The sequence below is a fragment of the Phalacrocorax carbo genome, chromosome 19, assembly GCF_963921805.1.
Source record: "Phalacrocorax carbo chromosome 19, bPhaCar2.1, whole genome shotgun sequence".
In the NCBI taxonomy this organism is placed as follows: Eukaryota; Metazoa; Chordata; class Aves; order Suliformes; family Phalacrocoracidae; genus Phalacrocorax; species Phalacrocorax carbo.
The window spans coordinates 3,331,137-3,347,860 of record NC_087531.1 but is presented as its reverse complement, the minus strand read 5'-3'; the positions used below and the strand labels follow the sequence as shown (position 1 = coordinate 3,347,860).

The 16,724-nt window shown below is 48.0% G+C and overlaps 1 protein-coding gene across 6 annotated transcripts in view; it reads right to left on the bottom strand.

The window, feature by feature from the left end:
* The window catches only part of PTPRS (protein tyrosine phosphatase receptor type S), a 172,381-nt gene that overhangs the window by 45,141 nt on the left and 110,516 nt on the right, over window positions 1-16,724 (bottom strand). For all 6 annotated transcript variants that reach the window (XM_064469634.1, XM_064469635.1, XM_064469633.1 and 3 more), the window contains exons 7-10: window positions 5,672-5,941; window positions 2,914-3,495; window positions 1,851-1,984; window positions 1,537-1,681 (exon numbers count right to left, since the gene is read on the bottom strand). In XM_064469634.1, the coding sequence (XP_064325704.1) occupies window positions 1,537-1,681; window positions 1,851-1,984; window positions 2,914-3,495; window positions 5,672-5,941 (1,131 nt within the window). The remainder of the gene's footprint in view (window positions 1-1,536; window positions 1,682-1,850; window positions 1,985-2,913; window positions 3,496-5,671; window positions 5,942-16,724) is intronic.

The following is a 16,724-nucleotide window of genomic DNA, read 5'->3' as shown; positions in this document are numbered from 1 at the left end:
TCACTAAGCCCTACTGCCATTAGCTCCCACACCCCTCTTCCAGCCTGTTTTTGTCAAACCAGAAAGCACAAATCCCAGACCCTCTTTTCTTCCCATCCCCACGAATCTCAAGGAGGGAAACCCCTTGGAAAACAGAAGCAGAGTGTTAAGTTTGACACTTATTTTTCAGGTCCTTTCAGTTCATTTTCCCCCACCCCACAGTGATGCTCCCTCTGACAGTACCATACTGGGATCAGAACCAGCAGGTTTGCAGCAGAGTCAGGAAAGTATTTTCTTTTGATACGTAGAGAGAGTAAGGAAAAAAAAAGGAAAAAAGGGGAAAAACATTTCAAGGAATGAAGAAAACAAAATATCTTTGAATAGACTGGAGGCCTGAGAAAGCCCCAGTAAGGAATTCTGTCTGTGCAGAAACAGACTCCCCTTTCCTCCCACTCCTCAGGGGGAGAGAAGGAGGAGAGAGAGAGGGGAAAGAGAGACAGCAGGACATGACAATTAAAACGGAAAGATGGGGCAGGCGCCCAGCCGAGAGCCCGCTGCTCTCCCTTGTTAAGGACTCTGAGAGATGGGAACAGGCACCCTCTCTCCAAACAGTGGTGACCAGAGCCATTTCTGAGTTAGTTCTGCTCCCGGCTACTCCAAACTGCAGCGGAGTGATTTAGTAGAGATGAGAGGAGACAGAAAACACAAACAGCTGCCACAGCCACTCATGCAGTGAAAAAACACCTCATTTAAAAGCAAAGATCTGTGAAAAGCCCAGGTTGAAATATTGCCGTCCAGGGTTATTGTCCCCAGGGCAACAGTGAAGGGAGACAATCCATTAAACTAAAACCAGCACATTTTGGTTGCATACACTCCATCCTGATGTCATTAATATCCCCCCTGCCAGCCTCCACATGACTCCTCTCTCCTGCTCTGCTGGAACCCAAATGGGACTGTTCCCAGCGCTCGCTGGGCCAGCAGGCCTTCCTCCCCACGGCTAAAAGTCGCTCATGGAAAAGAGCATGAGGACTGCTTTCCCAAAGGCTGGCGAAAACGTTGGACTTTTGATGAATCACCTTCCCATCTCCTCTTCCTCCCGATTCCCCTGCCATCTCCCTGCTCCATTGCCTGTGCCCACCTTCCAGACAGCTGCTGCTCAGTTTCTGCTGGCGGACAGGCGAGCTGCTGCGCGACGGTGGGGTGCCGTCCTCCCTGAGCATGCTCAGCACCACGGGCCAGCGTGGCCCACCAACAAGCTCTTCCCTGCTCCCCACCCCACCAAGTGGATGGTGCTTAACTGGCCTCCCGTCGCCCCCCCTCCCAAAGCATGCACCAGCTCCGCTCTTCGTTCACAGCTCATCTATCTGGGTCGGCAAAGGGAGAAGGCAGCAGGTCCCAGAGGTGCCCCCTGCCGCTGCCCACCTCCCTGCAGAGGAACCCCAGATATGTGAAACGCCGCGAACGCCTGCCCCACAGCTCCGTACCCCTGTGCCCACCATCTCTGGCTCCCTGACTGTCTTCCCCTCAGAGAAGGGTGGGAAAAGGAGAGACACCTACTAGACTGCAAGGTGCGCTCTCTGACCTCCGGGGTGAAGGCCCCCAGGCCCAGAGCCGAGCGGGCAGCCAGCTGGAAGACATACTCAGTGTTGGGCTTCAGGCCTTCCACAGTGAAGGAGGTCGTCGGCTCAAAGTTCTTCGGCACCTGAGATGGGCGAGGGGGAAGAAAAAAATAAAAACAAACAAAAAGGAGCAGAGGCGAGCCCTGTCTGGAGACACCGGCCCTACTCCCCTCTCTCGGCCACCTTGGGAAAAGGAGGGCCGGGATGCTCCTCGGGGCCCCAACCCTTTGTGCTGCTCCTCTCTGGACTCACCTCCCTGCCGTGGTCTCCTTCCTTATAGAGGAGCTCATACTTCACTATGATCTCCTGGCGGGGAGGGCTCCACGACAACACGATGCTCGTCTCCGTCTTGGCTTCTGCTCGGAAGTTCATCGGCTGCCCAGGAACTGACACAGAGAAGGAGCCGATGGGGCAGAGGAAGCAAGATGAGAGACAGGAGAAACCACATTAACTTGGCTAATTAGAAGACTCCTACCCTGTTTTCTTCAAAGCCTGTGTACAAAGAGCACGTCTGCAGCAAAATGCCACGCTGCAGAGCAGGCAGGCCCTTTCTTTGAAGCAGTAGAAGGTTAAATCCCAGTGCAGGACTCAAGTCTATGTCCAGAGCTGCTGGAGATGGACGAGTCCTACTGGATCATATACCTCTTCCTTGGCAGTGCAGAATACAGCCCTTCCCACTAATCCCCAGTATTAAAAGACTCTGGTAGTGGGAAGCCCATGAACAGCCCATTGGGGGTGCAGGTTTTCCCCACCAGCACCCCACGCCAGAAACAGAGCACCAGAAAGCATGCGGGGTACAACCTGTGATAAAACACCTTTTGTTCTCAGCTCAACACATCTGCTGTGACAATTAGGGCTTTGTTTTGCTCCCCTTTGAGAAAAACGCAAAATAAGGCTCATTCCCCACTCATCTCTGAGAAGGTAGTTTCTGGGTATTTTAAGAAGAGTTAAGCTTCACCACTGCCTGGGCAGTGAGTGTTTTTAGGTCTATTAGAGATATTTAGAAACTGGAAGAAGTGAGATACCTTTGAAACATGGCGCAGCAGAAATGGATTCTCTTTGCATTATTGCTTGCCCCACCCATTTAAGAAACAACCTTTCTGAGAAAAAACAAATCAGAAATCATGCACCAGGCCCTCTGGCTCTAGCCACTGCACTGAGCTTCCTCCCATGTTACTTCTGTTTTAATCAAATGGAATCAATAAAGAAAAAAAATGCTCTGGTGACATGGCAGCCACAGCTGGGTCATGCTATAAACCAACACCTCTTCCTCCTACAGCCCAGTGCCTACATGGTTAGTGACACAGGTGCTCACCTCCTTGCTGCGTCTTCACCTGGATGGGGTCGGAAAGAGGTCCGTCTCCCACGGAGGTGAAGGCCAGGACCCGGACTGTGTAGGTTTCGTCCTCAAGAAGGCTGCCCACCGTGGTCAGGAGGCTGTCGTCCACGTTGTGCTTCTGCCAGTTGCTGACAGGTTGATCAGGCTCCATGGTATAATACACACGATAGCCACGGATCTGCCCGTTGGGCTCCACTGGTTCCTCCCACTGGATGATCATGGTGGTGCTGCTCAGCATTCGTCCCTGCACATTACGGGGGGCACTGGCAGGAGCTTGTTCCCCAGTTCGAGTGACCACCGACTCGCTGGGAGGCCCCTGCCCGATGCTGTTGACTGCAGAGACCCAGATCTCGTACTCAGAGTTGGGGCTGAGCCCCCCAATACTGTAACGTGTGGTGGTGATGTCCTCTTTGATCTGATACGGTCCATCCTGGCTTTTAGACTTGTATTCAATGACATAGTAGGACACAGGGTCTGGATTTCCAGTGTCCCAGGTGATGGTGATACTTGTTGCTGTTGTCTCTGTCACCACTGGCGTCCCAGGAGCCTTGGGGAGTGCTGAGAATCAGGAAGAACAGACATTTTAAAAAAACCCACATATGCTGAAATGGCGCCTAATTGGGCTAGTTAGGGCTGCAGGAGCCAGAGGCACAGTACCAATCACAGTGCGGCAGTTCACTAAAGTGCTGCTGAAATATTATGAACCTAGTTATACACTCTATTATCCTCCTTAAACTGCTCCATCAAAAGGAAAGTGTTCAGCTAAACATCTGGAATCATTAGCACAGACTTCAGCTGCACATCCGCTGGCTCACACGGCAGTTAGAAAAAGCAGTTTTGCAAGAGCTCTTTCCGAGCACGTAATCCCATCTTCCGAAACAGCGCTGGCAGCCCGGCTCCGGCACTGCTGAATCTCTCCGTGTTTAGCGTGCAGGTAACAGTATAGCGAGGACTGTGCTCTCCAGAACTAGAAAACTAGAAATGCTTGGAGTGCTTCCTCTCAAGCCACAAACATGTGTTGATACTCATCTCCCCTGTCCCTCATCCAGCAGACTGCCTTTGGGCTTGCTGGAGACTGTGTGTTGAATGTCGGACACCTTTAACAGCAAGCTCACGTGTTTTCCTCACTAAACACTTGAGACCCTTTCCAACCTCATCTTCTCTAGACTTGAGCACCTCTAAAGCTCTAACTTCTCCCTTCATCTTCTGACTGGGAAAGGCTGCAGATGCTTACGCACAGGAACAAAAGGGGGGACAGAATACAAAGAAAATGACAAAAGGCAGAAGGAACCAGCCGGGCAAGATTCCCCATCTGAGGCGATAGGATAGTTGGAAGCAGAAGGAACGTATCTTAGACAGCAGCTTTTAAAATTGATAGTATAAGACAGGGAAAAAGAGGAAAGAAGAAAATACTCAGGAAAATAAAGAGCACCTCAGTCCAGCCCTAGGCATCCTTCTGCTAGCACGTGAGCCCACTCCCTGTGCAAAAGCTCAGGACAAGTGTCATGGCAAGATTCACTAGTCCCTACTCATTTCTATCCTCAGACCTTCCGTAGTTGGATGCACTGATACAACAGGATTGTTCTTCTTTAGCCCTCCCCTTCTCCAAAGTGCTTCTCCTCCTCTCCCCCACCCACCCACCCGCATCCTTCCCCACCCCGTCTCCCCCCAGACCCCTCACGGGCAATGCCAGCACTCAGAGCAGACACCAGCTCATACACAGAGCTCTACACTCACCCAACCACAGGGGCATCCCGCTTGGGTTTTAATACTCCCCTGCTGAGGACAGAACAGATTGAAGATTGCACCCATGCTCCTCTTGGGAATTGCTAGCTGGAAGCTGGGGTTATTCCCCCTCTTGCTGAGACAACAACGGCCACTAAGATGCTGGAACTAGGCTCTACTGCAAGGGCAGGCATGCCAAAGATCCTCAGGGTCTTGGCTGAATCTCTAAGCTTGGATCAGGATGGCATGCAGGCTTCAAGCCATCTGAAGCTCCTTGCAAACTGCCCAGCCAGCCTCACATCCCAGGACAGAAACAAGCATGCAGGGGTTTGAATCACTGCTTGCTTCATAACAAACAGCTCAGTTGTCCTAAAGCGAGGACAGATCTCAAGCTACCAGCTTCCCCTTCACTGTGGATTTCTTTGTGCGCAGGATCCCCAGAGACGCATGCACAGAGCCCATCACTCGTGGTGCACAAGTCTGCCTTCCTGCTCATGCTCACATACCTACGCATGTACATACAGGCTTGTAACACCACGGACTTACACACATGCAGTCAGGCACCCACATGCCCACACAGCCACGCTGCTCCTTCTCCTGTGCGTGCACACACACTCATGCATGACTGCCTTTTTACATGTATAATTGTGTCACCACACTCCTCATGTGCAGATCAGACAGTCACGGGCTCACCCCATGCAGACAGACAGACACAAGGAGAAGCAGGTACCCACACGGCCACACAGTGTCATTCTCCCTCATGCACTGGTGATGGCTGACAGGCACGACCACGTATCTACAAATGCTCACATGCATGAACACGACATGTGCCCACGTTTGCTTTGCACACATGCCCAGACGCTCCGTTACGACCATGCACCCAACACGTGCCTTGCACATATATACACCCATGCAGCAGCTCACACACTTGCGTGCGCGCACTCCTACAGGCATGCACTGTTGGGGAACCCACGCACTCGCTCACGCAGGCGTGCTCACACTCTCTTACATTTCACCGTGATCTGAGCAACAGCTTCTATGACTCCCAGACTGGACATGGCCACACACGTGTAGTTGGCTGAGTCCTTGACATCCGTGAGCTCCAAGACATTACGGCCCACAGGCATGTCATCTTCAGGCGTCAGGTCCTCTGCTCCCTGCATCCACTTGACATATGGCATGGGCGAACCCACGGCCACGCAGGTGATGTTGACGTTGCCACCGGGCATGATTTCATGGCTGATGGGTAAGATGGAGAAGCGAGGGGCCACGCGGCGAACTGTGGACGAGATGCACAGAGGTAACAAACAAAACAAAACGAAACAAAAAAAACAAAACAAAAAAAAGAAAGAAAGAAAAGAAAAAGAAGAAAAGGGAGAAAAAGAAAAAAGAGCAAAACATAATTTAAATATAGATGGGGTTTATCATCATTTATTTTCTTCCTTCATTAAAATCAAAACAAAAAACAAATAAATTAAAAAATCAAAAACCAAACAAAAAAAATTAAACTTCAAATAAATTTTTACTTCACAAACAATATATAGAATATAGACATAAAAGCGATATTTCATAGCAACAGGGTTCCATTGATCAAGATTAGACCCATCACAGCACAGATAAATACACAAAAATTTATTAGCAATTTCTCATCTTTACTGGCAAGAGCTGGCATGGCGAGCATCGAAAAATCTCCTTCACAGCCGCTGGGGCCCCCAGCTCCCCGCTCCGTGCCCCGGGAAGCCTGCTCCTCCCCTTTTCCAGTGGAGTCCGGCTCCCACATCGCCTTCTCCCACGGCAAAATGAAACAGCCCCTCCACCACCACGGCCCGAGATGGTCCAGGGGCCTCCCCCATCTCTGGAGAGGGGCCCTCTCCTGCCGGCCGCTCTGCGCCCGAGGGATGCTGCAGAGGCGGGGTGGTGGTGAGGAGAAGGCTGGGGTGGAGATGGAAACTTCTCACGATTTTGCCTTGATGGACCCAGAGAATCCAACAAAGAGAGAAGTATCACACCCCCAAATGCCAGAGGGACACCACTCGAGGAGTAAAGAGGCAAAAATATAAAAAAGGGAGGAGAGGGAGTCCCCAGAGCCGGACAGAATTTAGTCAGTGTCTGCGTGTGAGAACCGTCCAGGGGGAGGCAGTCCCCCTGGAGCGAGAAGGAGTGTGGAAAAGATGAGAAACTCTAATGAAATTTTTGTGGTTTTCGGGTATAGAAACCCTAACAAAGCCTCTTTAAGATCTGACACGGTTCCATCGATAGATGCAGCTCTCAGAGTCACAAACATCATGCAAAATAGGTAAAAAAGAGAGAGAAAAAGATAGAAAGAGAAAGAGAGAGGAAAATGAAGAGAAATATAATTTATGGGCGGCTAGCAAATGCCCACATGGATACTGAATAGAAAGAGAGCAACAGAGAAAGAGAGGAAGACAAGGAGAAGGAGAACAAGGAGGGGAAGGGAGAAAGAAGAGAGAGAGAGGGAGGGGAGGGGGAAACCCACTTTAATGCTGCATACTTTTTCTAGCTGATGTGACCCAATGTGGTGGCTCACATTGTCACATCTCAGCCCTGGCGGAATAATAAATAGAATAGAATTAATAAGAAAAACAAGGTAATGAAACTTTAACGTTGAGAAAACAGTGACATGTTCTGTGCATCTCCTTAGCAGAGAGGTGGATGCAGCTTCCAGACCTTACACAATAAGAACATGGATGCAAAGGGGAGGGTGTGGTTTCCTTGGCTCCATTTTCTGAACTAACGGGGCTGGCGGGATGGCCAAGGTGGGTGCTCTTCCTTGGGGGTGAAAGCAGGAGAATGGACACAGGAGAAATATAAGTGGACCAGAGGGGCCCAAGGGAGGGAGCTGCGGGCAAGGTCCTATCCGGCAAGCGAAGACAAAAGGACACAGACCCCGAGAAGTTGCAGGCACAGCAGCAGCCTCAGGAGAAAAGGAGCACGGGACCCCTCCAGCTTCAGTGACAGGTAGGGCGAGAGCGAGGGGGCAGGGGAGTTGGGAGTGCTGGGGGCCTGAAAAATATCCGTCCCTGCTGTACGATTCCCAGGTAACCTCTCTGAATAACCCCTCTAAAAATATCAGTGGCGACTGTATCCATGCAAAAGCAATGCGAAGGACATCAGAGCTCAGCACGCCATCGCTCTTCTCAAGTCCTAGTGCCTTCAGCGGTCCCCCGGAACTGATGTCTTGGGTTTTTTCTAGTATTTTTCTTTCAGCCCACTTCCCCGGCTGCCACTCAACGTTATGGATCTTTCCAGACGGGAAGGGTGCTGCCAGGAGAGGTAGTGGCTCCTTTCCATTTAGGGGGGCTTTGCTGAACGAAAGCCAACTATAGGCTCTGCCGCCTCCCGCAAGCTGGCAAGGCATCTTCGCAGAAAGGTGTGCTCTTCCCATCGTGCTATCAGATCCTTTTCTGCACCGTTACTGGTGCCCAGGAACCAGTACTGAGAGGCAAGGAAGAGAAGACTTCCAGATTTGCAGCATTAGAGCTCAGAGATGTCACAGAACTCCTACATGCACAGATTCGTGAAGGGAATAGGTAGCAGGCCCTCCCCTCCAGGGTAGCTGGGAAAAGGACTGGAGCGTGGGGGGAGACTGCAAACTCACCGGGGCACTGACACTAGAAGATGACTTTCTGCTTAGAGAAAGGTGGTAAGGGGAGTGCAGTGGTGTTTGCGCAACCTCAGGCACCAGCACTGACTCAGGAGAGCCGGCCACATGCTCCCTGCTCCCTCCTGTCACACCGCTATGGAAGAGTTTTGGCCCTAGACACGAGGGTACGTCCCTGTCGCCTACTCCATCCTTCCTTCCGCTCTCTGCTTCAGGAGGTACCACATTTCAGAAAATGGAGCCATGTGAAGACCACACCGGTCAGAATCTGAGACAAGATGGAGAGAACTTGAAAATAAACAAGTGGGGTCAACATGCAGACAGATCTGGGGTGGGGATGACTCTTTTGAGGAGGGGCTGATATGTAACCTTCTGGAAAGGGGAGGCAAGGTGGGAAGAGGTGAGGGGAAATGGGGAGACATATGCCGGACAAGATCCGGTCAGCAAACAGCATCAACAGCAACAAACAACGGCAGGTGGGATGCAAACACTGAGTTGTCATGGGAACAGAACAAGACAATTAATGCAAACTGAGACTAATCACAAAGAAATCAAACAGAACCAAAAGAGAAAGGAAAAACAAAATCAAAAAACGAAAGAAAAAAAAGAAAAAAGAAGAACAAACCAGAATTTAAGAACTGAAAAGCATCTTTTGATGTACGGTGGAATGCTGAGAATCGGAGTCTGAAGGGAACAGACCGCTGCTGTCTGCGTGGTTTGGGGCAGGGAAGGGAAGAGATCCACTCATAAAACACAAGCTCAGGGCCACGGAGCCGGAGCCGTGCAGCGCACGCTCACAAACAACTGCAAAGCAATTCTCCCCACCCAACTCGCAGCACCCAGGGGTTTAGGTCACCTTCGTAGGGGCTCAGGGCAGCACTACTTTTTGGCTGGTTTAATGGCTTTTGTCACAGTTAATGGGAAGCAACCAGCACATCTGGATGCCAGCCCAAGACAAGGCGCATTCTGCAGAAAGGGAGAATTTGGATTAGGGTTAGTGTCAGGCTAATGCAAGACCGAAACAGGGAGGAGCACTCCCGTCGTGCATCCTGGTTTAAAAAAAGCTACACACTCCTGTGTGTGCACAAATATACAAACATCCACACACCAGCCTAGGATGTGACAGTAACTCCACCGTTCAATGCTGAGCTCAGAGAGTCCCTACATACATCCCTGCTACAGCTCAGGGCTGTGACACTGCATTGACTGTAACAGGAAACCCTTGTAGGGCTCATCTCTGGATACCAAGAACCACCATGCTGCTGCTTATTTTAATTGCTGTAGCACTCTGATTTGGCTGTTGACATGAGATTTGTCAAGCTGAGAATCTCTGGGTCAGTGTTTAGGTCAGGGCCTAGGAGGAAGAGAGCGGTGGTGGGAAGAAAGCTTGAAGTGCAGCTAGAGGTTGAATCAAGAACAATTTCAGCTCTGGGTCAAGCTGGGTTTCACATATAGCAGCTGAAGGAGTGAAATTTTACACATAAAAAATGCGATCAAGAGATTAATTCCATTTTGCTATCCAACACATTCGAAGGACTGGAAAGAAAAGAAGACTTGCCCTCTCTGGAAAGGAAAAGTTGAGATGGGGCAGTCAGGTCTTTACTTTATAGACACTTATCTAATACTTTTACCAATTTCTGGTTTCAAGAAGCACCTTCCCTGAGTTTCAGGGATGTCTGGTTTCCATGACAGCTTTTGTCAGACCTGTTTTACGAAGCCAACCTTGCATGCATACACATATATGTGCATGCTCCATGTGCATGTGCAACATCTCCCAACATACACACAACAAGCAGGCACACACAAACACACATTTTCAATGGCCAAAAAACTCTCAGGAGCTTTTTTCAAACAAGGATACAGTTTGTTACTGATAGAACCAGATTTTAGAACCGGAGCTGGACATTGGTGATGCAAGTGGAATTACTTCAATGCAGAGAAGCCATTTCTGAGACACAGAAAGAATTCTTCAGTGCAGTTAGTTATGAGTCTGTTTAATATCATCTGTTGGGTGTTTTGTGCAGGCAAATCTGCACCCCAAATTCTGCTTAAGATAACCCTCATTAGAAACGGAACAGATCCATAACTTTTCACACCCTTGTAAAGCCAATTGGTTTTGTTGCTGCTCGCGGACGCAGAGAGGTTAACCCGGTTTGTGTTCTGTGAGTGGCATTTTTGGTGCATTATTCTTTCCAATGAGAAGGTACCAATCAACACCGCTACGGTTCCCCACCACCACCACTCAAGTTAAAAAGAGAGCTGGGGTCCACAAGGTGAGAGATGTTTTTGAAAGGGACAGATTTACAGACCTGATCGGAAGAGACACTGGGAGATCCAGGGTTGACTTTTGCAACACCAGAATCCATCCTTAAAATGTGTTCCCAGGATGCTGCTAGTGAGAGAAATCTGAGGACCAACCAACCAGTTTGTGCTGAGGAAACCCACCGGTTCTGCTTTTTAAGCCCCTTCCAGATTAGCTCAGGGAGAAAAATGTTGGAGGAAGAGTGAGGTGGGGAAAGGAGAACGTACTGACAAGAACCCGTCACTTCAAACCCCGATTCACATTAAACCAACTAAAAGATAAACATATTTTATATCTCAAAGAAGAAATTAATTGAAAAAGGAAACAAAAGAAAGTGAAGTGACTGGTTGAAAGCACCAAACAAAACCAAATGGTATTGAACATTTTGACACTCAGCAAGCTGCTGCTCCAAATGAGGTGAGAAGGCGGACATTATTGGCCATTTTGGTGAGACAGGAGTCATTCCGTCTTCCTCCAAAATGAGGAGGGGGTAGGGGAAAGGGTGCCAAAATAATGTGCAGCCTCTACATTATTAGTGAAGCTTAGATTACACCTGTCCTCCCCTCCCAAAAGGTGGTCCGTCCCTGCCCCCGTGCTGTCCGTGCAGCCGCCTCTGCCTTCTCCCTCTCCCATTCCAATTGCAAGTTCATTCCGCTGGGGCAAAACACTGTTCGGGTTTGGATTTCCGACCTCCGTCCCTCCAGAGGACGAGATACTTCCCTCCTCATGCCCATCTCCTTCCTAATTTCCTTCACGGTAAATAAAAATAGATAAGTAAATAGGTAGATAAATAAAGAATGAGACCAAGGCTTGGATTTGGTCTGGAGGAAATCCATTACCTTTCCAATCATTGTTACTTTTCCACTTAAAAAAGCACATTAGTTGAGTGACAGGCTGGCTGAACATCTCTGGTCTTTTGTAATTTTTTTTTCTGTTACTTTTTACAGGATTAAATATAAATAATCTGTACCCAATTGTTTTCCAAACAGCTCTGTAACATCAAACACAGGCTTTACTACTTTGTGTTATTTTAATTTGACAAGGTGTAATCTAATTTTTTCCCCTAAAACAAAGAGAACAGCGATGCAAAAGGTGTAAGAGACACAGGCAGGCAGAGATTTCGAGATCAGTACAGCACAGTGTTCCTGCAAAGTGCCCTCTATAGAGAGATATACATATATATACACATATATATATACAGTTTGGATTTTTGGTTTGTTTGGTTGGTTTTTTGGGGGGATGGCTTTTTGTATCCATTTCCATTTCCTGATACCCTTGAGAAATCCTTCTGCAGAAACACAGCAAAGTTGTTTGTTCGCTTCGTTTGGTTTTGAACTAGAATTTCAGAGCTGAGGACACCCCAAACACGGGCAGGGCGCTCCCCCACCCACGGAGGTGCTAGTGTAACGCTTAAAAACTGTCACAGAACCCTCCCTCCCTAAACTCCAGCGCCTGGAAAAGGGCGCTACAGGGGCAGCTGTACGAACTAGCGGTGGTTCTGCCTCCCTCCTTCTCCATTAAAGAATTTATCAGTGCTAGTCTAAAAACGTATTCAAATTCCTACGTTTTAAAGTATCAGTGATTGTTCTGAGCTTGTGGCTATTTGTTAAATCTACGGTGGAAGTGAAATTATTTCCTTCTAACCTCTACACGGCATCGAAAGTGAAAAGCTTAGCAACCGTTCCACTTGCCTACTGAGGGACGGGCTGAGCAACCAGCAGCTCTGGTTTGACAGTCAAATTACACAAGCCAAACTTAACCCAGGAACAGGCTACAGCCTAAATTATTTGTTAAATTAGTCACATTTTAATATATATTTTTGAGCTTTATTTCCTGAGGGCCTAAGTACACTATTTCTGTGCCTTCTATGGTTTTTATTTTAATTTATTTCAACTAATTTTGCTATTATGTGTTTAGCCCTGGTCTGTTTTCATCTTTGGTCTCTCAATGAGTTGAGGTTTTCCAGAGAGCCTTGAAAAACATTTGAAATGTTCTCAGCAGGAACCGGGCTGCAGAGCCTGATTCTGGGTGACTAAGCACTGTACTTGACTCCCACAGCAGAAGAGGCAAGGCCTAAGCAGGCACAGCGAGCGCACTGTGCTGTTTTAAATGCCTGCTGAACCATTTAAAACTCCCTGGGCTTGAAAAGAGCAGAGCAACAAGAAGCTCGAGCAGAGAGGAAAAAGGATTATCCCTGCAGCACCACAACTGCTGCCTTTTGTAACTCCTGACAGGGCACCACTGTGTGAAATAGGGGAAAATTTTTAATTCTGGTAAATTCAAACACGACAATTTGTCCTGTACCAACAGCAGCAGCTCTGCATACTCAGAGGTTGCTAAAGCACAGCCCACACAGCTCCACGGTGCATTGTTCATTCTTCCTTTCCCTTTGTAATATCGAAGAGCCTGCAGAGACACTCAGTCCTTACATGCAGTGCTCCACCTCGAGCCAAGCAGCTGGCTATTTGGATCAAAACAGAGCAATCAAAGTGGAAGTCTGAAGCTTTCAAAATTAAAAGGAAAGCTACAAACCACCCCGTTTCAAGGGGGCAAAACAGCTGTGGCCATAGATCCTGGACAAGCAGGCGTATGCCATCTCTAGGGCAAAGCCTGGACCCTGCACATATTGACTCACTGTCGCTTGGAGAAAAATACCGACAGATACGAGTTATTCAAACTGTTTTTATCCACCAAAGTGGAGTAAGCGTCTCAGCCCTTTCGGGCAAGATTCAAAGCATCTGAAAAAGGGCAAAAAGGTTTCCCTTCCGTCCTAGCTGAAGGAAGGCCGTGCAGCTCTCTGCACGTGTGCCATACACAGATCAGCTATGAGAACTGCCAGGCTCCCAGACCAGCCCTCCCTGTCCTAAGGAAGCCCCCGTCGCTGTGCACGGAGAGGCACGACGCCGTCTCACAGCACCGAGACAGACGTCTCTTGGTACACAGGACTTGGAATCTGCCCTTTCCTGCACTACAGGACAGATGTTCGACAGCAGTCATGTCCCTAGGGATAGAGAGAAGCACCCAGTGAGACTTTTGAAAGCCACCTGAGTTGTGTAGCTCCCATAAAAATCAGCAACCCCATCTTAAGGTGTGCTGACTTGCCCACTAGAACTGTGTCTTTCTGTTCACTGGCTACAGCCAAAATCTGGACAACTGGCTCAGACCAGAACCTTTCATACACCCTATGCTGGTGGCAGAATTCATCTCACCTGCTTCTCGATCTGCCTTTGTGGGTCTCCATAAAGACACTTCTGCATTTGACCTTGGAAATTCCCTGCTAGCAGACTCTCTGCTATTTTGGACCATGGCATGATCTGATCTGCAATAATACACAAGGCAAACCCTTAACCAACAATTTCAAGACCATGCCCATAACTTCTAGCAATCCATATGAGCTCTTTTAGCCCGGTATCAAGTCTCTATTTCCTTGCCCAGTGTCATTCCAGCCTATCATGACTACATCCAATTTAGCTTTAATTTATTGTTGTTTATATTATTATTATTATTATTATTATTATTATTATTATTATTGGCTCTTAAGGAAGAATTTAATCTTAAAACCTTCTCAGATCACAAGAGATTCTAGCAGCAGCAGTGCAGTTTGGACATGTTATAAATACTTTATAAAAGATAAAATAAACAAATCAAAAACAATGGTGTATAAATCCCTTTTTAATTGCACCTAAATGCTGAAACTCAAACTCCTATTCATGAAGAAAAATCCTATAGTTAGTAGTGATTATCACCTTTTAGTCCTAGGCAGGAGGGAGGTGGGATGGGAACACCTCATTTCAAATATTATTCCTTCTCTCTTGCTCTCTTTAAATAGAACAAGCCTTTTCTTCTTCTTCTTTTCTTTTTTTCTTTTTCTTTAAATAGAGCATTGGGGCTGGGGGATGTCTTTTGGCTATTGTTGGCATCAAAGTTAGAAGAGCCACAGCTGGCCGCTTCAGAAAGACATTATCAACCGTGCAGCATTTCGGAGTGGTACCCTTGTATCTAAGGGGAGAGGGGGAGAGACTTGAAAGGGGAAGGGGGGAATACCAGCACTGAGGGTCCAAGCACTGAAATCTCAGCATTTTAAGAAAAAGAGAAGGACAGACAGAGAGAAAGAGAGAGATAGAGAGAGAGACAGACAGATACTGTGTCAATACTGCACTGGATTTCTCAAAAATCACACAGCTTTAATACCTGTACACTAGGAAAGCCACTCCTTTGGTAGATTATTGAGTAGTGAGGACTGATGGACGGAGGGAAATGCATAAACACAGACAGGAAGGGCATTCAGCTCTGCAAAGGGCAAAAGCACCGAGCACCAATGGTACAACTAACACACTGCAAAAAACCCACCTGTTTACTATCCCATGTGGCTCACCCGCTCAGGGTGCACACATGGGAGGCAACAGAAGCTTAATGGGGATCAACAGGGAGATGAGAAGAGGGAAAAGAGGCATTTTCAGCTAGAATGTAACTTGTCAGGTTTCTTGTTGCTGTTTACAACAGAGATGCAGCTGCCAGATGTGCCCCAGCCGCCTCTTTTGTGTCTACCACTGCTGCATTTCTCTTTCCCCGCTCCTTTAGAAAGGAGGGCTTTACTTTCTCTGGACCTGGCTGTTTTTCCAGGTGCCTGTAGCCAGGCAGTAATGGCTCAGCAATAGGGAAGAAAGAGGGCAAACGGGGAGGGGCAGAGCCGGGAGACCCAGCTGCCCTCCTGCAGAAGGCGGCTGGCTGGCTGCCCTTCACTTCCGACACTGCAAGGACGAGGCATCACCCTCCTACGAGGGAATCTGCCAAGTTCTGCTGATGAGACACGGCACTGCCTGAACAATGGGGCTCTCCACGCACACACGGGTGCTACGGCAGAGGCAGCTGCGCGTCACCCAGTACAGAGCAGGAAGCTTTCTGTCTCTACTATCCTGGGCTGGCAGCAGGTCAGCTCCCGTACGCAGTGTCTTAGGTATTACTGGAGGGAGACAGCCGGTTACCAGTGAGCGAGTTCTGCATCACTGGGGAAGCCCTTCAGGGCAGGGATCAGGGTTTTTCTTTGTGTGCAGGATGTGGAACAAGAGCCACACCTCCAAGAAATATGTAAGCAATAACGCGACCCATAACGTTATTAGGTAAGTAATAATGTTAGGGTCTGCTCTAACTCCGGGAACAACACCCTGGCTTCTTACCATCTTTTCCGCTTCCCAGATCCCTCCCTCCCCCCAAAACAGAGGCTTGTCCCAAATAGCAGGGCTTCCATGGACAGGCGTTAGAGCTGTGTGACTCCTTTCCTCCTGGAGGGATTGAGGAGTTCAGTTACCACCGGGTGGGCAGGAACACTGGCTTCTCACAATGCGTTTGGAATAAACTACAGCACAGCATAACCAATCGAAACTGAAATAGGAAATCAAGAAAAAGCAAAAAACCCAACGGAACAAAAAAAATTAGAAAATAAGAGTAAATCCACTTCAAATAAACCAGAATTGTAAAAAAACCCAAACAACTATACATATTTATATATAGAAAAAATAATTAATAATTAATTTTAAAAGTGGCATGCAAAGAAGATTGTTACATTCTCCTATCATGCATCAGGCCCAATGTCCAAACGGCAAGGTAACCATGACGACAAAAAAGTGCAAGAACTCAGCGACATTACCAAAGGATGCATAGAGAGGCCCACAATGCAACTCAACTCATCTCTGCGAGACCCGGGAACGGGCGGGTCTCGCTCATCTTAAAGATTTCTTGCTTTTTCTCTTTTTTTTTTTTTAATTTTTTATTTATTTTTTCTCTTAAGAATGTAAAAATGTGGGTAAAGAAAGTAAAAAAGAAAAAAACCACACCAACCTTCTCGTAGCTCTGAGGGATGTTAAGGGGGTTTGATGCGGAACACAATGACATGAGGAGAAGAGAAAAATAGGGGAAACACAGAGAGAGTAAAAAAAGGCCTTCTCAAGGCTGTCAGCTGCAAATTGATTGTTTTTTTTTTTTCTCTTAACCAAAATAAAAAGAAAGGAAAAAAAAAATTAAGATAGTAACGACCCTCTTTCCTGCCTTCCTAGCTCTCCCCCTCCCATCCAGCTCGGTACCTTTTGTTTAAGAACAACCATGCTCTGTACAGAGGTCAGACTGTGAGCAATCCTAGTT